Source organism: Sceloporus undulatus, chromosome 7, assembly GCF_019175285.1.
Source record: "Sceloporus undulatus isolate JIND9_A2432 ecotype Alabama chromosome 7, SceUnd_v1.1, whole genome shotgun sequence".
NCBI lineage: Eukaryota > Metazoa > Chordata > Lepidosauria > Squamata > Phrynosomatidae > Sceloporus > Sceloporus undulatus.
In genome coordinates, this window is record NC_056528.1 from 877,617 (window position 1) to 904,279 (window position 26,663).

The 26,663-nt window shown below is 46.3% G+C and overlaps 1 protein-coding gene across 12 annotated transcripts in view; it reads left to right on the forward strand.

Annotated features, from left to right (window-relative positions):
* The window catches only part of ARHGEF10L (Rho guanine nucleotide exchange factor 10 like), a 50,271-nt gene that overhangs the window by 14,192 nt on the left and 9,416 nt on the right, over positions 1-26,663 (forward strand). For 8 of the 12 annotated variants that reach the window (XM_042478461.1, XM_042478466.1, XM_042478463.1 and 5 more), the window contains 17 exons: positions 1,971-2,077; positions 3,629-3,706; positions 3,987-4,166; positions 4,841-4,957; positions 5,713-5,805; positions 6,417-6,590; positions 6,772-6,917; positions 7,594-7,608; positions 8,897-9,084; positions 9,974-10,089; positions 10,346-10,473; positions 11,022-11,122; positions 12,341-12,462; positions 14,337-14,423; positions 14,812-15,032; positions 15,836-15,990; positions 19,320-19,471. In XM_042478461.1, the coding sequence (XP_042334395.1) occupies positions 1,971-2,077; positions 3,629-3,706; positions 3,987-4,166; positions 4,841-4,957; positions 5,713-5,805; positions 6,417-6,590; positions 6,772-6,917; positions 7,594-7,608; positions 8,897-9,084; positions 9,974-10,089; positions 10,346-10,473; positions 11,022-11,122; positions 12,341-12,462; positions 14,337-14,423; positions 14,812-15,032; positions 15,836-15,990; positions 19,320-19,471 (2,180 nt within the window). The remainder of the gene's footprint in view (positions 1-1,970; positions 2,078-3,628; positions 3,707-3,986; positions 4,167-4,840; positions 4,958-5,712; positions 5,806-6,416; positions 6,591-6,771; positions 6,918-7,593; positions 7,609-8,896; positions 9,085-9,973; positions 10,090-10,345; positions 10,474-11,021; positions 11,123-12,340; positions 12,463-14,336; positions 14,424-14,811; positions 15,033-15,835; positions 15,991-19,319; positions 19,472-26,663) is intronic. The other 4 variants (XM_042478464.1, XM_042478468.1, XM_042478469.1 and 1 more) reach the window with 1 other exon arrangement.

A 26,663-nucleotide genomic window follows, 5' to 3' on the forward strand; every position in this document is an offset into this window, starting at 1 on the left:
ACCTGTTGTTAACGTTGCCTCCCTGTTTTGCGTCTCTCCCACCACTAAAGTTGTGATCTTATTGATCTATTCCAAAATCCAATATTCCAATGATATACCTTGTGATTTTGTGAATGGTGCGCATGAGTTTAAATGGATATACAGGGGAGCTTTGGTATCCGCTTGGTTTTGGTTCCAGGAGTCCCTTGTGGAGACCAAAATCCGTGGATGCTCCAATCCCAATTCAATACAATGGCATAGCAAAATGGTGTCCCTAATAAAGAATGAGAAAGAACAAATAATTTTCTTTCTGGGGCAGGGTTTTGGACCTTGCCTTCTCCCTGGGTCCTTTCCCTTTCTCTCTTCCTCTCTTTCTGTCTCTCCCTCGGGCTGTTTCCGTTCTCCGGACGGACGGCTGGCATCTCTGATGGGTCAAACAGCTGTTCCAAAATTAGGGAAGGAAAAAGTCCGCCCGTGCCATCGCTGCTGCCTCCGGTCTATTCCTGTCTCTTTCTCCAATCTCCACCCTCCAAAGCTCTCTCTTTCTGAGCTGCAAACAGATTCAGCTGCTTCCTCTTCCTCCTCCTCTTCTTCCTCCTCCTTTCCTTGGTCCCCAGGCGACACTGGATGGAGTACGGTCTCTTTTTCGGAGGGTGTTGTTCGTAGACCCCCTACTTAAAACCCACCAAGGCGGTGGGGTTTTGAGAAGGAGGACACTTGGCAACCAGCACTTGGGTTTCGTTCTGGGTGGGTGACCGGGGGATATGATGTGGAGGAGACGGCACCGGACTGACCGGGACTACGTCATCGTCCACTCCTCCTCCTCCTCTTCCTCCATCTCAGGTAAGGCATGGATCATCCCAGTCTCTTTGCTTGGACCACCAGCTTTTTTGCTTCTATTGTGCATTTGTGTACAACTTTTCCCCCTATAGCAAAGAGGTTAGAATTTGTCCGCAATCCTCCTCTCGGTGCCCACAAGAAACCTCCGACGGTGGCATTGAGTCAGGCCCTATGAGGTTTCCGCCGGAGGTGACTCAGCCGGTGGGTTTCGTCTGCAACTTGCCCTGAGGTCTATGCTGGGGATGGAGAAGAATTTGTCTCCTCCCAAGCCAGCTGCACCGGGTCTATTTTGTCCTCGAGGCCCACCTCGAAGCATGCAACTTGGCTCGGTTCCTCGAGTCATCCATTTTCAAAAGCCCATCTGCTGACTCACTTTGAACTCTCTTGTGCTTTGGGTTGGCGCCATTGGCCTTAAGTCTAGTGGATAGTTCAACCTTCGTACCCAATTTGAAAGGGACTGTCCGGGTCAATCCTCTGCTGTCCCATTTTTCCAGCTCCTTTCCAAATTCCTTGGCTTCTTTCTCCATCTCCTTTTGTCCTCAGCTTAGTTCAGTTGCTGCAAACTGAATTCAGAATGTCCAAAAGTAGTTTGCGCTCAATTAACAGCTTATTAAAGTCTGCCTTCCACATTTGCAGCTTTGACTTTTGTGCATGTGATTATACATGGATTTGTTTAATATGCCTTCTCTAGGAGTTTGTAGGTCCTCCATTCTGATTCTGTGGCCAACTTTCACTAGAAGTTGCACTGGAGGAGATAGAGGTTTCTAGAGAGAACACTTCTCTAGGCATTTGTAGGTCCTCCAGTGCAATTCTATGGTCAACCTCTGATGGATGTTGACCATAGAGTTGCTCTGGGAGACCTAGAAATTCCTAGAGAGGTGTCCCCATAGGTTAATAAAATAGAGATTTTTTTAAAATGTGCATTTTCCCCACTTTCATGGGGGTCCTATGTCCCTAACTCCAGCAAATCTGGAGGACTCTCTGTAGTAATCTTTACCATTTTGACCACACGTTGATGTTTCTTAATCCCACGTTTTCTGGTTTTTACCTGTGAAACATTGGAGGGTATGTGGACGCTTCCCTTGCCCTGAGCCAAGTGAGTAGATCTGGAGTAGATCTGGAGATCCTCTTTTCCCTGTTTAATTTCTCAGGTGATTCGGAAGAGGAAGACATGGGGTTCTTGGAGGTCCCAGTGACAGCTATGAAGCAACTCCTTCCAGAGTTGGGCCCAATGCCTGAAGGATTGAGCCCTCAACAGGTTGGTTGGTTTATTCATTCCCATTTCTACCTCGCGTCTCTTCCAGGGTCTTCAAGGTCCTCCATTTTATCTTCACAACAACCTTGTGAAGTAGGCTGTTGGCATGGTCCTCCCTTTGGGGCACCACAATTCAAAATGGATGTTGATAAGATGGAGCATGTCCAGGGCAACCAAAAATGGTGAAGGGTCTGAAGCCATGAAGCCCTGAGGAGTGGCTTAGGGAGATGAGTCTGTTTATCCTGGAGATGAGATAAGGTTAAGAGGCAGTAATATGATAGCCTGGTTTAAGTATTTGAAGGGATGTCACATTGAGGATGGAGCAAGCTTGTTTTCTGCTGCTCCGGAGAATAGGACACAATGGAGTAATGGATAGAAGCTACAGGAAAAGAGATTCCACCTCAACATTAGAAAGAAATTCCTAATAGTTGGAGATGTTTCACAGTGGAAGAGTAGTGGAGTCTCCTTTTTGGAGGTCTTTAAACGGAGGCTGGATGACCATCTGTCAATGGGGATGCTTTGATTAGGAGTTCCTGCATGGCAGAATAAAGGGGTTGGACTGGATCAGAGCCCTTGAGGTCTCTTCCAACTCCATGATTCTATCATCCTAGTAGTTTCCAAGTTGCGGAGATCCATTCATGGATGTAAACCGGGATGTGCATGACGCAGCAACGTCAGATTTGCACAATGACGCAATGTTTCTCTCTCTCTCTCCTCTCTCTCTCTGTTTCCTCTAAAGACTGATCATGGCACAGAGAGTGAGTAAGAGGGCATTTGTTTCTAAAATTGTCTTGTGGTGGCAACAGGAAAGCCTTGCTGACTGAGGAGGGGCTGGAGCTCAGCCCATTTCCCAGCAAAGGGGGCCTGCGATGGTCGGATCCCATTCATATAACTCTATGATTCTATGTGCAACTAGTTGCAAACAAGCAAACAGAAAGCTTGAATAAAGGGGAAGGCCATGGCAAACCTCCTCCAAACAATCCTTGCCAAGAAAACCCCATGCCTTTTGGTCACCGTAAGTTGGAAATGACTTGACGACACATGAGCAACAAAACTATGTCTTTCCAACTAGATGATTAAATATTATACCCAGATTATTATTTATAACCTTTGGCATGCTACTTATTGGTTTGAAATAGTGGTGCTTTAAGAAGACATACAGGTTGGGTCTCCCTTATTGGAAATGCTTGGGACCAGAACTGTTTTGGATTTGCAATTCAGGATTGATTTGGTGCAAAAATGTGCACGGGGCGGTTTTGCACAGAAAACAGCTTCTTTGGCACAGAAAACAATATTTCTGTACAGTAATACAATTTTCTGTTCAGAAAAGGCTCAGTCCTGCATTGTTTTCTATGCAAAACATCCATGTTCAAATTATGTAAATCCTGGACTGAAGAGTCTCAACAGTCCAGAATTCTTCATACCAGGGTTTCTTGACATGTGAAAAACATGGTTTTTTTAATATCATTTTTTGAACATCTTAAAATATTCTTTCTCCCTAATTGGTTTGTTTAACTCTCTGTCTCCTCTTCCTTCTCCACGGATCTTACTCAGGTTGTCCGGCGACACATCCTCGGCTCCATTGTGCAAAGCGAGAGGAGCTACGTCGACTCCTTGCGGCGGATCTTGCAGGTAAGAAACCTACCAATATCTATTTTTAGCTTGGATGAATTGATACCTTTATCAGCAGCAACGGAAAAGGAAACATGCTCAGATAGTTATGGACTGATTTGAACCATTGGATGATGCCTTTTTCATGTTATCAAAATATGAGATTTTTATATTTTCTTGGTAACTTTATTCCATTCTGGGAATGCTTTCCCCCAAACATCCCAATTGCAGCAGCCACCGAAGTAGGAATAAGTGAGCATTTAATAGTTTTTAATGCTGTGTTTCATGACTCTGCCAACAGGACTACAGGAACCCCTTGATGGAGATGGAGCCCAAAGTGCTCAGCGCCAGGAAATGCCAGGTGGTTTTCTTCCGGGTCAAGGAGATACTCCAGTGCCACTCCATGTTCCAGATCGCCTTGTCGTCGCGTGTCGTGGAGTGGGATACGACGGAGAAGATCGGTGACCTCTTTGTAGCCTCAGTGAGTGCTTTTTGGGGAAGATGGAATTGGAGAATACTGCCTATTCTCCCCGAACAAAATGGTGGATGTCTCCGGAGGGTGTCAATTCCTCCATCGTCTGGGTTGTAACTTCTAGGTGGAGAATTTCCAGATATGAGGGACTCCAGCTTGTCTCAAAAAGGGATAAAAATCATAATGGGGCTGTACATACGGGCAGCTCAGTGCTGCCCCTTTGTGCCCTGGGCTTCTATTTGCAAGTTGGAAAGGGCATCATAAGCGCCGCATCATGGCGTCATGACACCCCTTCCACACAGTGCCGTTTGGGCACTGTGCCCAGTGTGCATCATCATGACGTGCGCCATGTTGATGGGCACATGCCATAATGATGGCTGGGTGGTGTGAGAAGGGCTTCGAGCGTGCAGATGCTCAGCCCTTACCGCGCATACAGGCCGGCACAAAGTGCCAGTCTGTACAGCCCCAATGAGAATAATTTGTATTTTTATTTTTTAGCAGGGGGATGTTTGGGTTTGTTGTCCTCCAAGGTGTGCTGCAGGACTAATGCAAATGTCTTGCGTTCCTCTTGCTAATGCACCTTTCATCCAACCCCTGGAATGAGCATGGGTTGTCCCATGGCTTTCCAATAGGAATGGTTGCAAACCTCGAGGACTAATTCTTCGCTTTCTTGTTTTCCCAAGTTTTCCAAGTCAATGGTGTTGGACGTGTACAGCGAGTACGTCAACAACTTCACCAGCGCCATGTCCTTGATCAAGAAGGCCTGCCTCACCAAACCTGCCTTCCTGGAGTTCCTCAAGGTGAGAGAAGGAGGACCTAAGAGGTGCCATGTTGGGAGGGCTGGGTGCGAGAAGGACACGTGTTGACTGACGTCCGGTGTCACAGGCTATGTTTCATGCCTCTATGAATGTGTAACTACATTGCTGTAATGCAACACAAGCCTGGGCACTGACAAGAGAGCTCCAATGCACATGGGGGTCCTTGGGATGGCCATCAGACACTTGTGATGCCCATCAGGTACTTTAATATGCATTGGGCATTAGGCAGTTTTGATGCCAATTGGGCACTTCTAACATGCATTTCCTATGCCCATTGGGCACTTCTGATGCACACCAGATACTTCTAATAGTGTCTGCCTTGAGCATTTCTCAGGATCATTGGACAGTTCTGATGCTCATTGGACTCTTCTGGTGCACATTGGACGCTCCCATCGTGCTCACAACAACTTTCTAGATTGTGTCCAGATGTGTGCTGAGAATGCCCTGATATGCATTGGTGCCATTGCACATCTGGCTGTGGTATAGCAGTTGTTCCACTGGCTACTGTTGTGCAATGGACACCCATACCTTGCAATGTCACTACACAAGTAAGGCCACTTAAGAAGATGTAAGCTCCAGACATTTTATAACAACTTGGCCATTGCAGGGACCTATAGTCCCTGTAGCATTTGACTTCTTGGGTTTTACCAAATGTGAGAAGATGGCTGTCCATTGATCTGGACAGGCAAGGTTGCAATTTTAAATGATTAACTGTGGACCTTTCTCCTCTTGCGCAGAAGAGACAGATGGCCAGCGTAGACCGGGTGACCCTTTACGGTTTGATGGTGAAGCCCATCCAAAGGTTTCCACAATTCATTCTTCTGCTGCAGGTACCGTCTTTTGGGGCTCATCATTGCGATACTTTATGGAAGAGGGTCGTTGTGGTGCTTTAAAGAAGGGACCCTAAGAGCCAGCTAGTCCAAACCCCAGCCATTCAGAAACATACAGCTACAGCTTTTCTGAAAGATGCCCATCCAACCTTCATTACATTCATTGGTTACAAATCAATTAAACATATATGCCCCCCTTCATACCCATTGGATGCCAAATATGCATCTAACATATGTTTCTCTATCCTTCATGGATACCTATAAATCAAACTATTATCTGTATGTTTTCCTTTACTGTCTCCAAACCGTCTCTGCATTATGTCCCTTTATTTGGGTTAAGAACCTAAAGCAGGATCCGCTTCAGGATTGTTGCATTACAGAGCAAAGGATTTGACTTGACCTAATTGTCTATCATCCTGGCAACCCTTGCCCTCAACACATTTCAGTACTATAATTTTTGGCTCCTGAGCATAGTAGAACTTTCAATTTTAATCTATCCTCTTCAAACCCATTGGTTTCTGTTCTAATCTCTGGAAACAAGTGGGCTCCATCTTCTCCATGACGGGCCTTTAGGTGTTCAAAACTTAATGTTCTTTTTTCGGGGGGCCCAGGACATGCTGAAGAACACCCCAAAAGGCCACGCGGACCGACTTTCTCTCCAGCTGGCCCTCACCGAACTGGAAACCCTGGCGGAGAAACTCAATGAGCAAAAGCGTCTGGCGGACCAAGTGGCTGAGATCCAGCAGCTGACCAAGAGCGTCAGTGACCGCAGCAGCCTCAACAAGGTGCACACTTACGGGAAAGTACAAAACCTGGGTCCTCATTATGGGAAAGTATAACATTAGGGTTCTGGACAAGAAAACCCCATGATAGGTTTGCCTTGAGGGGTCACCTTAAGTCAGAAAAGACTTGAAGGCACACAACAACAACACTCTCCTTCTTTTTCTTATTCCACTCTTTCCGCAGTTGTTAACCTCGGGTCAGCGCCAACTGTTGCTCTGTGAGACTTTGACGGAGACGGTTTACGGAGACCGAGGTCAACTGATCAAGTCCAAGGAGCGGAAGGTGTTCCTCTTGAACGACATGCTGGTCTGCGCCAATATCAATTTCAAGTGCGTGCCTTGCATTTTTATCCCATGCGCGGTTGCATGCGCAGCGGAGGGCTGGCGATAGGAGGAGGTCATGCTTCTACCATATTAGTCTTTTTCCCACTATGTTATAAACCAGTTTGCTAACTGGTTTGATGGTTTAAATGACCCTTGTTCGCACTTGAGCCGAATCGCTGGAGCGGTCTGGTGAGGGACACCCTGCGCTAGACCCATTTAACACGCGTTGTTTTGACGCTCATTTTTTTCTGTGTCTTTTGCAATAAACCGATTCGGCGCAAGTGTGAACGGGATGCAGATCAGAATTGATTTCCTACGACGTGATCAGCAATCAGCGACAAGTGGGTTATTTTACAACAAGAAAATGGGGTTGGGGCAAATGTAGTGTGAACTGATCCATCGATTCGTATTGCAAACTGATTTATTTGTAAGTGAGAATGAAGCCTTTGTAGACTTTCTTTTGTTAAATTTTAAAGAAAAACAAAAGTTCCCTCTTCTTACTCGTATTTCCCAATTTTATCTTAATCTGTTTCCAAAGTCGCTTGCTATTGTTATTGCCATCTTTTTGCTGCAAAGCTCAGCCATTCTTCTTCAGCCTTATCTATATCTCTTTGGTTCAGACAGGAATTGGTGCATTGCAACTTCACCCTCTTTCTTATACTTTAACGTTTCTCTTCCGCAGGCCAGTGGACACCGGGTAGGCCCAAGGTTTGGTCCACTTTTGGACTGTGTGTGTGCAATGTTAAGGGTTCACTTGCTGGTGATGTTGGGTTGCAAAGGCTTTTTGGTTACTTCTGTCTGCCCCATTGAGGAGTGCATGGGTCTTGGCTTTGAGCGCCATTGGAGCTTGCATGGTTGTGTGATATTGTGGCACCTGTGATAGGGTTACTAGAGAGAAGACCTGTACCCTTAATGACAGTGTACAAAAGTGAAGTGTTTCGTCAGATCTGTCTTGCTTTGCTGAAGGAGACTTTCGGCACAATGGTTCCCGATGCAAGCTGGAGGTTTAGCTCCGAGGCACATTTTAACCCCCTTCGACGTCCAAAGGAGCAATAAATGTGTCGGACGTTTTGCAATACCTGCAAATCCTTCAGGTGTCTCAGACGGGGGTCTCAGATCCACCGAATCCAATGCCTGAAGGCAACAAGGAGGACGGTTTTTCTAGCTTTTTGCAGACGCCTTGTGGGCTCTTTGCTCCCATCTTTTGGCTCAGGGGCAAGTGTTTTCCCCTAAGGCCTCCGAATGTCTTCTCTGTTTCTTTTGATGCGCCGGAGATTTTGAAGTATTATGCACAGGAGAAAAAGAAAGAAAATCCAGCATGTGGAGAATGCATTTTGACTGCTTTGTTGCATGCCGATTGCGGTGCCCAGTCCAGAAAAAAAGCTATGTTGTGGGAAAACAGTTCCCAGCATCCCCAACCCACCTTTGCACCAAGGGCCGAATTGGCTCGACTATGGGTTTTGTGCAAGACAATAAAAATTACGATAAAAATCCATACAATACAATAATAATCCCAATTATACCCCCCCAAAAAATCAATTGAACATATTTAAGCATTAAAATAATAATACAGGGCGCCCACGTCATACGTGGGTGCGCTATATGCGGCTTTCAGCTTACTCTGAAAGCCGTGCAATGGAAATGGCAATGGTGCGTGTGCCCATGGCACGCGACACGCACAAGCCCCATTATTTTCAATGGGGCTCAAGCATACACACTATTTGCCTTATGTGGGGGGTCCGGAATGGATTCCCCGCCTAAAGCAAAGGACCACTGTAATAATAATGAAACTTTATTTTTATATTAAATAATCATGGCACCTGGGAGAGTGATTTTAAAGTTTAGACTGAAGTAGGGAATGGACTTGGCATGCTTCGTCCCTGATCAACCCAACATGGGCTCTGCTGACCATCAGACCTTAGCGGTCCGACTCCGTCCATCTCTGGCTCTTCTTTTACAATGAAAGGTGTTTTTCTTCCTCGCAGGGGTCAGCTTGAGATCAGCAGTCTGGTCCCTCTGGGGCCCAAGTACATCGTGAAGTGGAACGCCGCTCTTCCGCAGGTCCAAGTGGTGGAAGTTGGGCAGGAGAGCAGCGCCCAGGACAAGGACCACGTCGTCATCCAGAACGTGGCGTCCAAGCGGCACATGCCCAGCAGCCAGTCCTCTGCCCACAGTGAGTGACCACCCACCCGCCAAGCCCTTGAGTCTTGGACACAATGCAAAAAACACGGAGGGTCCACCACTCCAGTTGGTAACACCTGGTGGACTATGAAACCAATATACACCTATTCCTCCATATTTGAGGCTTAGATATTTGCAGATTTTATTATTCATGGTTTGATGAATATGTTCTCTCTAGAGATATCTAGGTCTTCCAGTGCAACTCTATGGTCAACTTTAACTGAAAGTTGCACTGAAAGACCTAGAGATTCCTAGAGAGAATACTCTACTAGGCCTTTGTAGCTCCTCCAGCCCAACTCTATGGTCAGTGTCTGTAGCACGTTGGCCAGAGAGTTGCCGTGGAGGACCTAGAGAATCCTAGAGAGGTGTCCTCTCAGGTAAAAACATGGTGTTTTTGTTATTTGCGGTTTTTCCATATTCACGGGGGTCTTGTGCCACTAACCCTAGTGAATTTATAGGGACAAGTGCATAATGTTGAATGAATCCATAATATACCCAAAAAACTTGAGTCAACTTATCCATGGGATCAATGCAAGTACTGTATCTTATCTCTTATTTAAAAGAAGGAACCATCCCTTGGTGAAAAGCAAGAGTATAATATGTGAAGCACTGATCTCCATTAGTCTCTCATCCATCCAGCCTTAAGAGTAACACAAAGAGTTATGGCTGCTGGAATTTTGGACGTACTTTGGCATTGTTTTGCTTTGCTTCATCCTTTTAATCCTTTGCTACATGCCCCTAAGTTTTACCCGACTTAACACATAAAATTGACTTATTGTTGAGTGTATACAGTAGTCAGCCCTCCGTATCCATATATTTTGTAGACAAATCCAGGACCTCCTAGTAAAAGCGTTGTCACTACATTTTGGTGTCTCCGTCAGATAAAGTCTACTTGGGTCCCCCTCGGCTGTTTCAGGAGCTCCAAGACCTTCAGAAGGACCTTGCAGTGGTGGAGCAAATAACTCTCCTCATCAGTACCCTCCATGGCACCTACCAGGTGAGATCTTTTGCCGACAAAGTACACAAGAATCATAAAACCATAGACTTGGATCAGGAAAGTGGGTGAGTCACAGCCTCAGAGGACAACAGTGGCAAACCTCCTCCGAAGAAACCTTGCCAAGAAAACCCCATGATAGGTTTGCCTTAGGGTCACTGTAGGTTGGAGATGATTTGAAGGCACCCAACAACCATAGATCCCTGTAGATCTGATTTGGTCTGACTTCTCCATCTTTCTCTCTCTCTTTCATGGCCAGAACCTGAACATGACGGTGGCGCAGGACTGGTGCCTTGCCCTCCAAAGGCTGGTGAGGGTCAAGGAGGAAGAGATCCATTCTGCAAACAAGTGCCGCCTCCGTCTCCTCCTTCCAGGAAAACCGGACAAGTAGGTTCTCTTTCCTTCCCGGCTTAAGATCTTTTCCTTCCAGGGCCTCATTCCCACTACCTTTTAAACCAGATTCCCACTACCTTTTAAACCCTGGTTCCCACTTGAACTGATTCGGAGAGTGGGGCCATGCATTATAACCATTTAACCTGTGTCTTTTTGACACTGTTGTCTTTTTGGATAAACCGATTCTGTGCAAACATGAACCAGATGCGGATCAGAATCGGTTTAAATTTGCCCTTTGGCCAGCTGGAGCGGGTCCATTTGCAACCGATTCGTTTGTGAATGTGAACCACAAGTGGATTATTTTAGAGGGAGGAAATATGATTGGGGCAAATGTAGCAGGAACTGCGCTCCGTTGTCGAATTGATTCATCGATTCGGATCGCAGATCAATTTATTTATAAGTGGGAATGAGGCCCAGGTTGCTGGATGGTGGAGGAATATCCCATTATATTTTAAGCATGCAAAATGTTTCTGAGCGCGCGGAGCTGGTCAGCAATAAGCAAAGCTAAATCTTTGCCCGTTTTGCCTTGTTCTCGAACTCAGGTCCGGCCGACCCATCAGCGTCATGGTGGTTTTCATCACTCCCAACCCTCTCAGCAAAATCTCCTGGGTCAACCGCTTGCATTTGGCCAAAATTGCTCTCCGTAAGTAACCTCCTGGCGTTTTAAAAAACATTCTGGGATCATTTGGTCAAGCTTTTAAACAACACAGATTTCTTCTTCTTCATGCCAGATGTTTAAGAGTGGGAGAGGGAAAGAAAATGGAAGGAGAGATGTTTGAACAGAGATATAGTCATTCTCTAATCTCAGTCATAAGGAGAAGGGACACATCATCATCATCATCATCATTCCTTTTGCAGCCCATCTCCATTTCTTCTGGGAGTGCTGATCTGCTGTCCTTGGATGAAATTGGCTCTTGAAAGGAGGAAAAATTCCTCCATTAATCTCTTTATAAAGGGAACCAAGTTCCCTTTGGAGTTTTTTCCGATGCAGAAAAACATGCAAAATTCCCCCAAACTTGAACCCGGTCGCCCCAAAAGTCATCTTCCAGATTAGCGTTTCTTCCTCCCCTTTAATCTCATCATTCAAAGAACAACAACGTTCTTGGTTTCGGGCAAAATACAACACAAAATGTTTTAACTCTCCGGCTTTTGCTTTCCTCCTGGTTCCCTCCAGACGCTTCTTCTCTTTCCTTCTTATCTCCTTTTTTTGCTTTTTAACTCTGCATCAACTCTGATTCCCCCCCCCCTCTTTTATTATAAAAACGGAAGAGACAAGCAGGAAAGGAAATTTCATTTCAAACCCGATTTGAATTCCCAGCGTCCCCAGGAGCCGGCAATCTGCATTTTTCACTTTCATAAAAAGGAAAAGGAACGAAGGCAGTTTGTTGGCCTTTTTGGCATCGGAAATGCCCTGCAGACCTAGGTGCCCAGCATTTAAATATAAGACACATTAAAAACTCACGCAGAAGAGCATTGTTTAAAATAGATGGGCATTTGTCTCTGTTTTATTAATCTATTTGCCATATATATATATATATATATATATATATATCTGTTGTTGTTGTATGTCTACAAGTCATTTTTTCACTTTAACAACCCTATCATCAGGTTTTGTTGGCAGGATTTGTTCAGAAGGTTTGTGTTTATAATGCCATTTCGAAGGTGTATATCTATATACAGTGGGTCCTCATTATCCACTGGGCTTTGGATCCAGGACCCTCTGTGAGCAACAAAATCTGTAGATACTGTACTCAAGTCCCATTAAAGACAGTGGCCCAAGCTGTATCAAAAGGTACTGGCTGGGGATGGTGGGTCTTGTAGTCATGCGTATCATGAGGTTCTCTTAACACTTTTGATGCAGGGGAAGAAAACCAGCCTGGCTGGCTGTGTCCCGAGGAAGACAAGAAGAGCAAAGCTCCTTTCTGGTGCCCCATCCTGGTCTGCCGTCTCCCCGCTTTCTCCTCCAGAGCCCTGGACTTGCAGGTAATGGTCACTGATGGTCACTCCAGGGCTCCCCAAATCTCTGTTTGGTGGCCAAACAATACAACTATACTGTACTGGCCACATGTGTTCTGGTTCTCATCTGAGAAATTTAGGTGGCTAAGGTGCCAAAGCCCTCCTCCATTGCAGTCTGGGGCTGCAGTGTTGACTTTGTGCAACTGTGGCGCTTCTTTACGGTGCGCCAGATGGCCAGAGAGTCCTGCTGCACCATAGAGCCCTGCAGGAGTGCAACATAGAGTGTCTCCTTAGAGATTCCAGGTGCTACTCTCTGTGGTTTTTGCAACTGATTCAGGACCGGCGGATTTTGATTTTGCAGTGGCAGTTGTGGGGTGATGTCTGAAAAGGGTGTTGGAGGGCCACATGTGACCCATGGGCCACACGTCCCCCACTCCTCCACAAAAAAACCAATTTCCTTCAAAATGGTGGGAATACCCCAAACCAATCATGTCTTGCCATCTTCAGAATAACAAGATTCATATTGCAAAATCCTTTCCTTTGTGGAGGGGAGACCCAATGAGGGCCAGGAACGGACTCGGGGTTTTGGGGGCCACCACCTGTGGGACCCCACAAGCTCTGAAGTGATGTGTTGCCCGTGGCATCTCTTCCCTCCTTTGCCGTTGTTGCATATACCTTCACGCCATTTCCGACCCACGGCGACCCTATTGTGGGGTCTTCTTGCCAGGTTTCCTCTTGGCAACCCATGGCCCTTCCTCGGAGGCTGAGAGAGTGAGACTTGCCCAACATCAGTTACTATGGCTGAGCCGAGATTCGAACCCCAGTTTCCAGAGTCGTAGTTCAAAGCCCAAACCAATCATCCCTTTCTTCTTTCCTAGGTGCTATATTTTGGGTTTTTGTCAGGGAATTCTGTCTCTTTCTCTCCCTCTTTGTTTTGAGCCTCTGCTGTTTCGCATGCGTACCCCATCACGACTGGCTGCCAATCTTGCTCTTTTTAAACGATTCTCCGCGTCTTTCTATGTGCGTTCCCCCCCACCGCTGCCGCCTTTCCCCCTTTTCAAAAAGGGAAGCAGATGGGAACAGGGGAGGCTCTGTGTTCCTCTATTACGATTAATCTACAAAGCTCCCTTTGACTCTTGTCCTTCCGCGCTCTCCTCCATCTTATCTCTCCCCCTGACCGCACAACCGCTCTGCGTTTGTGTCCTTGTGTCCTTTGCCGACAAATGGGTCACGTCTCCCTTTCTCTCTGATTTTGCTTTTCATGAAATGGAGCTGATTTTCTCTCCTCTTTTCCTGGGGAGACACAAGATTTGGGTCCTCTTGGCTCACTTCTGGGGCATCACCTGGTTGTTAAGCCTGGGGCTTAGGGCCTTTGCAAAAGTTTGGTCTAATTGCATGACAAACCTGGTTTATTATAAGAGGGAACAGGTCAAGTAAAGTTCTCTAAGTCTAAGGCTTTCATGGCCGGCATCCATATTTTTGATGGGGTTTGGGGGGCTCTCTGGCCATGTTCTGGAAGAGTTTGTTCTGGATGTTTCACCAGCATCTGTGGATTGTATCTTCAGAGAACGCTGGCATGGAAGAGAATATATATAAATACTCTATGATCACTTGCTCTCAACATAGGGTCTATCTATCTATCTATCTATCTATCTATCTATCTATCTATCTATCCATCCATCCATCCATCCTCATTCACTTCCATGCCAGCGTTCTCCAAAGATGCACCACAATCCAAAAAGGATACTGAGAAACTGGAGGAGGGTGACCAAAATGCATTGCAAAACGGTGACATGTGGTGCACCAAGTGTGTCTCCTCTCCAAGTTCTTCCTACGTCTGACTTTGCCTGTCTTTGTTATTTTCACTTTTTGGTGGAAACGCCATCTGATCTCGCGTCCAGCTGGGTGCTGCTATCCACAGTCCGGTCCATTCTTCGCTGCTGGGTTTCTCCGCCGTCAGCACATCCCTCCCGCAAGGCTACCTCTGGGTGAGTTTGGACTGCCTCAATCCCCTTTGGTTTTCCAAATGTTTGTGGGTTGATGCCCAGGAACATTGTTTTTGTTGTGCCTTCCAGTTGACTCCCACTTAAGGCAATCCCCTCCTAAGTTTTATTCTGAGGTTGGCCACCATGGACTTGCTCTGAGGCTGAGAGAGTGACTTGGCCAAGATCACTCAATGGTTTCCATAGATGAGCAGGAACTCGAACCCTGGCCTCTTTGAGTCCTAGCATACCACATGGGAAATTTGGCGCCGCAAAGCTTTACGCAGCAGTGCTTGCTTTCCTGCGTTGCTGGACACAAATGGGAAGAGCTGTGTTCCTCGCAGAGCAGAGCTGTGTTCGAGGGTTTCTTTCATCTTCCTCTTGGCTCCTTTAGGTTGGCGGTGGCCAGGAAGGGTCCGGCGGCCAAGTGGAGATCTTCTCCTTGAACCGCTCCATGCCTCGGACAGTCAAGTCCTTCCCGGTGGCCTCCCAGGTCCTGTGCGCGGAATATATTCCGGAGCGGAGCGAAGGCGAGAGAGAGGAAGACTCCGAAACGGCCGCCGACCAAAGCTTGCCGGTGCAACCTGCCATTTGCCTGGGGCTACAGGATGGCAGGTGAGGAGGGCTCTCTTTGCGGCGGCGTGAATGGGGTCAATGTGTCGGGTAGTGGTTAGGGTGTTTGCAAGGCCTTGCAAGTAATCCGGGCTCAAGACATCCCTGACGTATTGGGGAAAGTCACATACTTTGGACTGCAGTGCTCAGAATCCCCATGGGAACTGAATCCCAATTAATTAGGAATATGAACAAAAAGGGATGCGGTTGCATTCAGTGCCCGGTTGGTGGCTTCCCATTGAGGAACTGGTGCAAATGGATGGCTGGACTGGACTGGACTGGACAGGTGTTGGGTCTAATCCACTTTCCGTTCCTCATCTGATGTTCTTCCTTTGCTTTTTAAAAATATACCAGCAGACATTTTCTGGCTGAAGAGGCAAGCCTTTGAAACATTCCCTGCTAAAAAGAGGCAAGCCACTTAGTTGCTTTTTTAGAAACGCTGCGATAAAATAACGACGGCGAGTGACCTTTTATGCGCCGTAGTGTAAAACATCACTTTCCATGCTGAAGCTCTGCAAATGGGATGATGGCAGTAAACTCAGAGGGAAACTGGAGGGTCTCTCTGCATAAGTTCAGAGACACTGCCCCATATATTTTGGATCACCTACATTTTGCAATGAAACCTCCCAAAGGTGTATAATCTCCTCCATTCCTACCCTACACTTTGCAATTTGGGAGGAACGGATGCATCTGCTCCAGTGGTTCTCCATTCTGTTCTAGTTCTGCTGTATCCAGTGCTGTTCCATTGAGCCTGACTCCAAGTATTTCTCATCCCCTCTTATACTGCTTTTTCTTTACTTCCCTAGCATCCTGGTTTATGGGAGCGTGGACACGGGGACGCAGTGTTTGCTGACGGCCAAAAGCCCCGGACTCCAGCCGGTCCTTTGTTTGAAACACAGCTCCGATTATCTCTTCGCTGGATTGCAGGACGGAACCGTCGCTGCCTACGCCAGAAGCAATGGTGAGCATTGGCGCAAAGGTGAAACAGACACCTCTCATCCCGAAAATTAGTCCCTTTTCACTGGTGCTTTGCCCTTTCATAGATCACAAACCTTTCTCAGAAGTGTTGCAAGCATTGAGATTTGGGGGCCAAAATTTGAGATCCAGGCATGGGCCTAGTTAATGCAACCATGTATAGGGCACTAAGCATCAACCGCAACTTTTTGATGGTGGAATAGATTGCCTTGGAAGGCGCATGGCCAACTTTTAGGAGTGCTTTAACTGTGTATTCTTGCATGGCAAGGGGTTGGATTTGATGGCCTTTGGGCTCCCTTCCGACTCTAGGATTCTATATTTCTCAATGCATGGGGAGCTTAATGGATTCACCACATTTTTGGTCCTCTTCTTTTGAAGTCTAAATCCAGTGACATTTCCATTGTTGGAAATATTGCGGGAAGAAACAACAAGTCATTTAGATTCTAGCAGTTTCCATCCTTCCAAATTCCTTTCTTAACATAAATGAAGAAAGATGTGGGACTAAGGAAAAAACAACAAAACCCTTGTGGAAACTTCCCAACGTCTTGCGAACCCCGAGAAAGGCACCGGAATAATAAACCGCGTTTGTTTGTTCATCGCTCCTTCATCCTCTCCTCGAGGGGAAAGTTTCATCCGCACTTTGTTTTCCAAGTGCCTTTAATTAATTTTAAATCTATTTTAATTTCCTGCTGGTTGTAGCTGGGGAAGAAGAAGAAGAAGAAGAGGGGAAGGGGGAAAAGAAGGAGAAGACGAGAGCGCCGCATACCTTCTCTTCCTCCCCCTAAAAAAGCACTTTATGCTAATTGCCTTTCAAAATGCAACGCTCTGGACTTCGGGTCCCGAGACAAAATCCCAATTTGAAAGCTCTGTAATTTCTTATTGATTGGCTGTCAGTTCTCTCCGGCGCGAGGAGGAGAGATGGGCAGCCGTTTTACTGCCGCTGAAGCCTGTCAGCTGGGCTTTAATTCCCTTTCCTGGTAAAAAATTTGATAAAGCAGGAGGGGGAAAGAAAGAGCCTTGTTCGGAGGGTCAGCGCAGTTTTTGCAAGGAGCGAAATCTCGGACATCGCAGGCGCAGAGCTGTACTTAGGTCTGAGAGCGTCAACAGGTTCCTCTTTGAATGGGGTCATAAGGAAGGTTTGCAACCTGGAAGTCAAGGTGTTTGCAACTTATAATAATAATAATACTTTATTTATATCCGGCCTCTCTGTCCGTGACAATCGACATTTGACAATTGTATTTGCAACTTGCAAGTCAAGGAGTTTGCAACTTCTCTTTGCAACTTGCAAGTCAAGGAGATGAAAGAGGATGTTTAGCCCAGCCTTGTGCATGGATTTTCTCTCTCTTGAGGTATAGCATTTCATCTTGCGAATCCTTCCCTGCAACTTGAATGGGCTCAAATCCCATTCCCAGGGACAGTCCTAATAAATCCTCTGCTTTCCCACTTTCTCATTTGCTTCCAAAATGTCCTGGTTTCTCTCTCCTCTTCCTCCCGCTTTGTCCTCAGCTTCTTTCAATTGCTGCAAAACAAGTTCACGGTGCAAAAGTTGTCCATACTCCATCAATTCAACAAGGAGAGGAGAGGAGAGGAAGGGGAAGGATCTCACATTTCCCAGTTGGCTCCAGTGAAAGCAAACCACTTTGGCATTTCCTTGCTTGCCCATCCTTCCTCATTAATACCTTGACCATGCTCTGATGTACCTTATGGGTCCCATATTTCATCTATGAAATGCCGAAGGGTGTAAGACCAGCGATTCCCAAACCGATCCTCCAGACATTTTGGACTCCAGCTCCCAGAAGCTTCGGTCATTTTGGCCAACGGTCGGGGATTCTGGGATCCAAAGTCCAAAAGTTTGGGAATCACTGGTGTAGACCTTTAGTCTTCCTTGGCTTTGTTCCTTACAGCCTCCATTTTAGTACCTTGCATCCATATTTTAACCCAGAGTTGATTGACAGCACCCCTGACGCCGAGACGCCGGACCATCACCGTTTCTTATATATCCAAATAGCCTTGGCTCTATCTCTCCTTTTCTCTCCCTTCTTCCAATTCTGTATGTCTTTCTTTCTTTTTTTCCTGCCCGTAATCATCTGCCAGCCTCCATTTTTTCACATTCCATTAAACATCCACAATCTGCGACTTGTCGCCCTCCGTTCCGGGGTTACGAGCGGATGTTTATGCGCGGCTTCCAAACTCCGCTTGCCAGGGCATCGCTTTTTTTCTGGGAAAAACTATTATTAATTAGCTCCCGATAAGCTGTTTATGCTTTTTTAATTAAAGTGCGTGCGTTTGAAAGGAACGGAGAGGCAAAGCGAAGTGTCGGGGGGTCGAGGACGGGGGAGGAAGGCAGCGTTTTCCTTGCAGATGTTCAGATGTTTAATCGGCCCTTTGCAGATGTAAAGGGCAAAGTTGGCGCAAACTCTGTAGCATGGAGATTATCTCTTGCAAAGGCACACCTGCGTGTTTTGCAAGCCGAGGAACCCTTAAAGAAAAGGAAACATTAGCTCAGCTCCCAATGAGAGAGCATTTGCGCCATATCTTAACTTAGGGAACTGGATATATTTAGCTTGGAGAAGACGTGACTGACAGGTGACACTGATAAATATAAGGGATAAATATAAGGTGGTACATCCAGACAGGAAAAATGAAATTCAGAAATGCATAAATATTAGGACGGACGGCACCTGGTTTGCAAGAAGGACGTGCAAAAAGGATAGAGGCATCTTAGTGGACCTCAAACTAAACCTGAGCCAACAGTGTGATGTGGCGGCACAAAAGACCAATGCAATTCTGGGCTGCATCAACAGGAATATAATGTCCCAGTTGAGAGAAATAGTACAAGCGTCCCTCTATATCCATGGACTTTTTAATCTACGGATTCAACCAGCCATGGCTTGAATATATGAAAAGGTAAAAATTCCACAAAGCAAACCTGTTTTCAAAGCCTATTCACAGCTCTGTTCTGTGCAAAAACTCACACTTGGGTGTTGTTTTGTGCAGAAAGCAGCCTGTTCTGTGCAAAATTTACATCATTTTTGTGCAGAATGCAGCCTCTTCTGTGCAAAAATCCGCGCACAATTTGTGGAGATGCTTCCAGTTTTTGTGCAGAAGAATACTATTTTCTGTGCAAATGCAACCACAGCCGAAATGCAAAAAATGACTCTATGACTTAGAAAGTCATAGTCTTTGGACTATGACTCCCAGAATCCCCTTCTCCAGGTAAGTGGAAGTGTATTCTGGAAGCTGTAGTCCAAACCTTATCTCATTTGCCTTCTGATTGATATCCTAAATTATTTCCCTTTCCTTTAAAATGCAAAGCCGCCGGGGGACTCTGGGATGCCGAAGCCCAGCCAACCTGCCTGACGGTCGGACTGGCGCCGGTGCGGACGCTGCTTACCTTGGACGACGCCTTGTGGGCCAGCAGTGGCAACCAGATCACCGTCTTCGCGGCGTCCAGCCTCAAAGCGCAGGTGGGTACGCCTCCAGTTGTGCTTCACACCTTATTTGTTGTTGTAATCATGTGCCTTCGAGTCATTCCCAATTTGTGGCAATCCTAAAACAAACATATCCTGGGGTTTTCTTGGCAAGGTGTGCCCAGATGAGGTTCGCCATTGCCTTCCTATGTGGCTGAGAGCATGGCACTCGCCCAGTGGGTTTCATGCCCATGGACCAAAATAACATGGCTGGCTTGGGGTCTTGCATCCCTAAATTTGGGGGGATATGGGTCCCCTATTTGCTGCTCTGTTTCAGGCATCAAAATCTCTTGGGGCGGCCCTTTTCCTTTGCAATTTCCTCGGAGCGGCCACTGTGTGGCGCTGTTACAGCATGCACCTGGATGCTTCTGTATCCTTGCGCAAAGCTGGGCATCTCTCAATCCTCCATCCAAAATCCCTTCTGGTCCTTTCTGTTTTGAAATTTTGTTCTTTTGCAACAGGAACAGCTGCTGCTGCTTCTGCAGAGCTGTGTTTGTGTGTGATGTGTGTCCTCTTTCCCTTGCCTTTGCAAATTTTCTCAGTTGACCCGCCGCGCGACCTCCTCCCTCCCCGCGCGCATCTCTTTTCTATTATTCATGAAACCAACGCAAGGCCCCCATGGCGAGGCCGGCCTCCATGTGCGACCGTGCACAACCTCGCGCAACCTCAGAGGTCGGGCAGTTGGGTTGTAAGATTGTGCAACACAAAACCGAGAGACTTTGGTTAGTGTGGAGCTTGGGTTGCCGGTTGACACCCACGTTAGCATCTTGGAGTAAGAGGCTGTTGCAAACCAACAAAAAAGGGGAGATGTTGGAGATAGATAGATAGATAGATAGATAGATAGATAGATAGATAGATAGATAGATAGATAGATAGACATCCACACTGTTGCATTTATTGCAGTCTGGTTCCCCATCTGACAAAAGGAGGAGGAAACACATTACAGAGGTGCATAAAAAAGGATGAGTTGAATACTCCGGGAGGTGAAGCAATTTCACCTTGAACCACAAGCAAAACTGTTTGCGGTTTGTTTGTTCTTTAGCTTAGAGGAATAAAAAGGGCTGAATGAAGAATAGAGGGGTGAGTATGGAACAAGACGTGGAACAATGAATGGGTAGTTTATATATACAGTGGTACCCCGGGTTACGAAATTAATTCGTTCCGCGGTTAATTTCGTAACCCGAAATACCTTCGTAAGCCGAATTCCCATAGGCGCTAATGGAAAAATAGCTCTCTGCTGCCCTCCGGTGGCGGAAAATAGCGCCGCGGTTTTTTCGTAACCCGAAGAAACCTTCGTAAGCCGAAGCAATAAATCCCTATGGGATTTTTTCGTATCCCGAAAAATTCGTAACCCGGCGCATTCGTATCCCGGGGTACCACTGTATGCAACCATCATCTATCCACCTATCTCCGTGTTTCTCTTTCCTCCTCCTGCTCTCCCCCTTCGTCCTCAGCTTCCTTTGATTGCTGCAAACCGAGTTCGAAATGCAAAAGGAGTTTGCAAACTCAGCAGGGTTGGAGGTGGGGAATATTGGGAATCCGCCCAACGCTAGTTGTCTTGGAGCATCCCAGTGGGCCAGATGTGGCCCCTGGGTCTGATGTTCCCCAATGTACAAGAAACATGGGTGCATGGGGTGCTGTGGAAACTTCCTGGCCGTGTGAACCTAACTAGTGCAAGGCTTTCCTCCATTGCAGTGTTGGGAGTGCCTTATTCTTTGCAAAGGAGGACAACATCTTCCGGAAGGGATGGGCATTTGTGTGTCCTACCTTCTCTGTCCTTCATTGCCATCGGAGATGGGCCTGACCTAGATTTTGCCGCCTCCGTCCGCTGTGCAGCCCTACTTCAGAGCCTTTATCCTATCAAACCATAACAACCCAATCTTTGTCTCTGTGGTGGCGCAACAACCAGCACTGTTGAGCGCATGTGTGTGTGTGATTTGTTTCTCTGCAGGGCCATATATATATATATATATATATATATATATATATATATGCAAATGGCCTCCCATGCACTTCCAACCTGGGTTCCCATCCTTCTTGTTCTGCTTTCTCATGCACCTAAAAAGTGTCGCCGCAGCGTTCTTCTCCCTTCTGCTGATTCAGATCCCAGGATGCCAACCATGTTGTTTTATACCCATTTGCCCGGCGGGGGAAAAAAGGTGGGTTTAGGGTCACGAATCAGTGCCAAACATATGCATGCATCATTGTTATCATAGATTTCCACGGTCAGTTAAGTAATCACTCCTCTGTTTTAACTTTTTGCTTCCGCGCCCTTTATCCGCTTATATCTGGTACGTCATGCAACCTTGCCGTCACATTTACAATCATACTTTGTTTTGCAATACCCTGGAGTACAACATTTGACTTTATAATTCCCCATGTTGGCATATTTAAACATACCTTATTCAATATAAAACCTGCATCTATCCTGCTTTTAGTGCCATGTGATATTGCAATACGCTAGAATCAGGGACCGCTCCTCCTCTATCCTTTCCACATCTTTTATTATTCAAACGGACTGTAAGTTTGTCCATTTCCACAATGTCCAATATTGAGCTATCGCACGATCCCGATTAATGAATAATCATCCCAGATGCTTTTAATATGTCCTATTTTCTCCATTTGTTCTCAGCCTATTGTAGTTGCTGCAAACTGAGTTCAAAATGCAAAAGGCATTTGCGCTCAGTTAACTCAATAGAGGAAAGCAGGAGCAAGATTGCCCTTCCCAGTCGGCTCAGGCAAAAGCAAACCGCCGCAGCCTTTTATATGCTTTCATGGCATTATTAATACCTTTTCCCATCTTGGCCACACTTGGATGTTATCACGGGTTTCATATGTGAAATGTTAGAAGGAAGGCTTGCATTGTCGGAGGAAAACGCTGCATTGATTTGTGACTTTGCATAGATGTTTCCGTCTCTTTCCTCCCCTCCGAAATGGATTTGGAAACCTGGTCAGGTATCAGGGAAAGAGAGAGAGATGCGCGACGCGTCAGTGGTACATCGATTCCTAGAATTGGGCAGAAGGAATAAACCTCCGCAACGCTATAAACGGAGGGGAATATCAATAGTCATTTCTGCCCAACGAGAAAATAAAGACAACAGCTTTAAAAAACAACAACAAACGCTTGTGCAATGGCAACAAAAGGTGCAATCAGAGGATGGAAAGCAGGCCATTTTCTCCTCCGAAATGCATGCAAGAGCGGAGAAAGGCTGTTGTGGTTGTTATCTGTTATTATTGGAAAGGGCTGTAAGCGAAAGTAGGGCTAGGCAATGGCTTCAGATCATGTTGTCCCTTTGTGCAGGAGAAATTGGGGAAGGCAAGTGTGAGTTGTTGCTGTTGTTGTTGTTGTCGTTGTTGTTGTTGTATGCCCTCATAGGATCTCTAGGAGTGTCTCACACTGGGGCTGATTTCGGCATTAAGGAGAGATTAAAGCACATTGAAGGCTTCCCACAAATGAAGCGGAAATGGCGAGTCATTGCGCAAGTGATTATCACAGCGCATAAAGTGATATCGGAAATGCATAGTTGGCGAAATCCCGAAAGTGAAAAGATATGCGTTAATGCTTCTTTGTGACCACTTTAATGGCCAATTTTGTGAGATGTTGTGTGAAATCGCAATTATGTGATTTCCCCCCTGGGATATTCACGGGATAAACCCTGATCTCCTTCGTGTGATAAAACCCCATAGAGTTGGAAGGGACCTCAAGGGCCATCCGGTCCAACCCCATTCTGCCATGTCTTTTGCAACTTATGGCAACCCTAAGGTGAAGGTTTGCAGGATGTTCGCCATTGCAAAACCTCTGCAGACCTCAGGTTCTGACCTGTGCCCAGACATGGGAGGCCATAAGTTACTACTTGTGTAGCGACTTGTAACTAACTACTTTGGGGAGTGGAGGTAAAGATGGTGCAATGAAGGCACTTTAGGGGTTCAGTAGATGGGTGAGAATTGGATGCTTTTGGGCTGCAGCACCCAGTGTTCATAATCATTGGCTGTGCCAGCAAGGGCTGATGGGCATTGCAGTCTGAGAACATCTGGAGACCTTCGCTGGTTGCCTATGGCAGCCCTAAGACAACATTATCTTGCACTTTCCTTGGCAGTTTCCTTTGGTAGTTTCTTGCTATTGCCTTCCTCTGAGGCTGAGAGAGTGTGGCTTGCCCAGGATCATCCAGAGTTTTTGAACCCTGGTCTCCGGAGTCTTAGCCCAAATCATAGTCCAATGCTCAAACCACTGTACCATGCTGTCTCTCTCCTCCATTATTTTGGCCCCAAAACCTGCCCTCGACTTACATATACATGAGATTGAGTATGTATGGTTCCTCCTTCTGTCTCCTGGCTCAATTCAGCATCCTTCTTTTTGCCAACTTCCCCGCTTTCCTTCTCCAACCAGCGGCAGACGTTGGCATCATGTCTGCCTTGGCACCTTCTGCCAGGAGAAGTTTGATGCCTCGTCAATACGAATATGACTTTTTATGCCTCCCTCGCTGCCCAGCGGAGGATTTATAGGCGCTCTGGGTATTTTGGGGTGGGAGGGAAATATCTTTTTTTATATATATAGACATTTCGAGGTACATAAATGCCGCCGTTGCTGCTGCGGGGAGGGTTGTGTCAGCATTTTCGGATATCATATTCGGGGATTTTTTTTCTTTTATAAGGCAGGCAATAAAAAGGATGGTTGCTCCGAGCTTCTCTGCCGCGTACGAGGGATTCGTTCCAAAAGGAGGGAGCGGAGAAGGGGAAATAAAAAGGAAGGGGTTTGGAAGGCGTTCGGCTTGGGGTTTAAATGGCATAAATGGCCTCATGGGTGCGCAAAGATGAATTGAGTACAGTGGTTTCTCCATGTTTGCTGGGGTTAGGGGTTAAGGACCACCGTGAATGTGGAAAAACAGCACACTAAAACAAACCATTGTTCTTTTTACATAAGAGAACACCTCTCTAGGAATCTCCAGGTCCTCCAGTGCAACTCTATGGTCAACATCTGCCAGAGGTTGGTCATAGACTCATATTGAAGGACCTACAAATGCCACATTGCAAATGATTAATATCTCCTCTCTAGGAATCTCTACATCCTCCAGCGCAACTCCGCCATACGTTGGCCATAGAGTTGTGATGGAGAATCTAGGTGTTCCTAGAGAAAATGCTTCTCTAGGCATCTGTAGGTCCTCCGGCGCGACTCTATGACCAATGTCCAACCAATGCTGACCATAGAGTTGCACTGGAGGATTCCTACAGAGGTGTTCTCTTAGGTGAAAAGAATAGTGTTTCCTTAGGATTTTATCACATCAGCAAAGAAGGTAGGATGCTCTCATCAATATCGTGCGGTGACGCCATGATTATCACACGGCGTTGTGTGATGTCGGAATTGTCCCATGAATAATGAGGAATTCTAGTGCTGCCTTTTATTCACAGAAAACCCCTTTTACTGGGTTTGACTGGGACTCTAACATTGCCTTTCAGGGAGCAGTTAGGCCCAAACGATACGAGCAAACCTTCGTTGCCGCACTTTGGCGTGTTTCAAGAATCTCGTTCCCATTTGTTGTTAACCGTATTTTTTCTTTCCAAACTGCTTTGGGAACTTGGAGGAAAGGGTTGGTGCATTAAGCATTAAGTAAGTCGCAGGCACCTCAAGGGGCATCAGGCAGAAGTACGTTCCCCGTTTCGTGTCGCTGATGAAATATGAGTATTAATTATTATTAATAAGCAGCGATGACTGCCTTGCCCTTTCGGTTTTAATTATTTCAATTTCCGACACCTGGCGTGTTGCCGCCGTGCGCCTTCGGGTTATTTCTGAACTTACGGCGGAAGCGATCCTTGGCGCTTTCTTGGCGAGATTTGCTCAGAGGAGGTTTGCATTGCCTTCTCCTGAGGCTGAGAAAGTGTGACCCAATGGGTTTCCTTGGCTGAGCGGGGATTCGAACCCTGGTCTCCTAGTCTAAAACTCAAATTTCTTTCCTTCCACTTCTTGTCTCTTCTAGCCCTTCCTTCCTTCCTTCCTTCCTTCCTTCCTTCCTTCCTTCCTTCCTTCCTGTTATTTCTTACTAGCCTTCTTCCCTTCCCTTCCCTTCCCTTCCCTTCCCTTCCTTTTCTTTCTTTCTTTCCTCTTCTTATCTCTTACTAGCCTTCCTTCCTTCCTTCCTCTTCTTATTTCTTGCTTGCCCTCTCTTTCTTCCTCTCTTTTCTTTTTTCCTTCCTCTTATCTCTTCTAGCCCTTCCTTCCTTCCTTCCTTCCTTCCTTCCTTCCTTCCTTCCTTCTTATCTCTTAGCCTTCCTCCCTTTCCTTCCCTTCCTTTTCTTCCTTTTCTTCCTCTTATCTCTTGCTAGCCTTCCTCCCTTCCCTTCCCTTCCTTTTCTTTCTTTTCTCCCTCTTCTTATCTCTTGCTAGCCCTTCCTTCCTTCCTCCCTCCCTCCCTTCTTTCCTTCCTGAATTTCTCCTTCGGCGTTCATCCGACAAACCGAAGTCGAGGTTTATCCGTACTTAAAACGGTTCTGGAGCTGTGGACAAGCAGCTGAAAGGTTTAGGAGTTCCTTGTTGTTTTATAGCAGGTATTACTGCGCCGCTACGATTTTTATGTTTCCCCTTTTCATTGCAAAACCTCCCTGGTAATCTGGTTGTAAGGTTTGCGGGACGAGAAAGAAGAAGCCAGCGGCTCGACTGGAGGAACTGGGATTAGCAACCGCACCGTCGCGGCTATCTCTTGCAAGGCTGGGGAAATGCCCTTTCGTTCTTGTATAAGGGCAAATCTGGGAGTTAGGAGTTTCCACAGAATAACTCTCTGTCTCCTATGCTTTTCTGATTCTCCTTTTTGTGCTCAGTCAATAACAGACCCATTCGCTTTGCCAAAAAGGTGTAGGGTCGGTGTTCGGAAAGAGAGAGGAGCCAGCCTTAGAGATCAACAGGAGTCTTCATATTTATGTCAAATCCATATTGAGAGCAAGGGAAGATATCACATTCTATCCAGTCATGCTTTGACCAGGATACTATTCCTCAATGCAATAGGAAAAGTTTAACTTGTGCAAACACTAGCCAAGATTTCAATGAGTTATCCTCAAAAATAAAATTAAAAAGGAAGGAAAAGGTGAAAGATGCAACAAGAGAGACATATCCCTTCCTCCCTTCCTTCCTTCCTTCCTTCCGCCCCTTCTCCTTCCCCTGCACTTTCTTTCTTTCCTTCCTCTTCATATCTTTTACTAG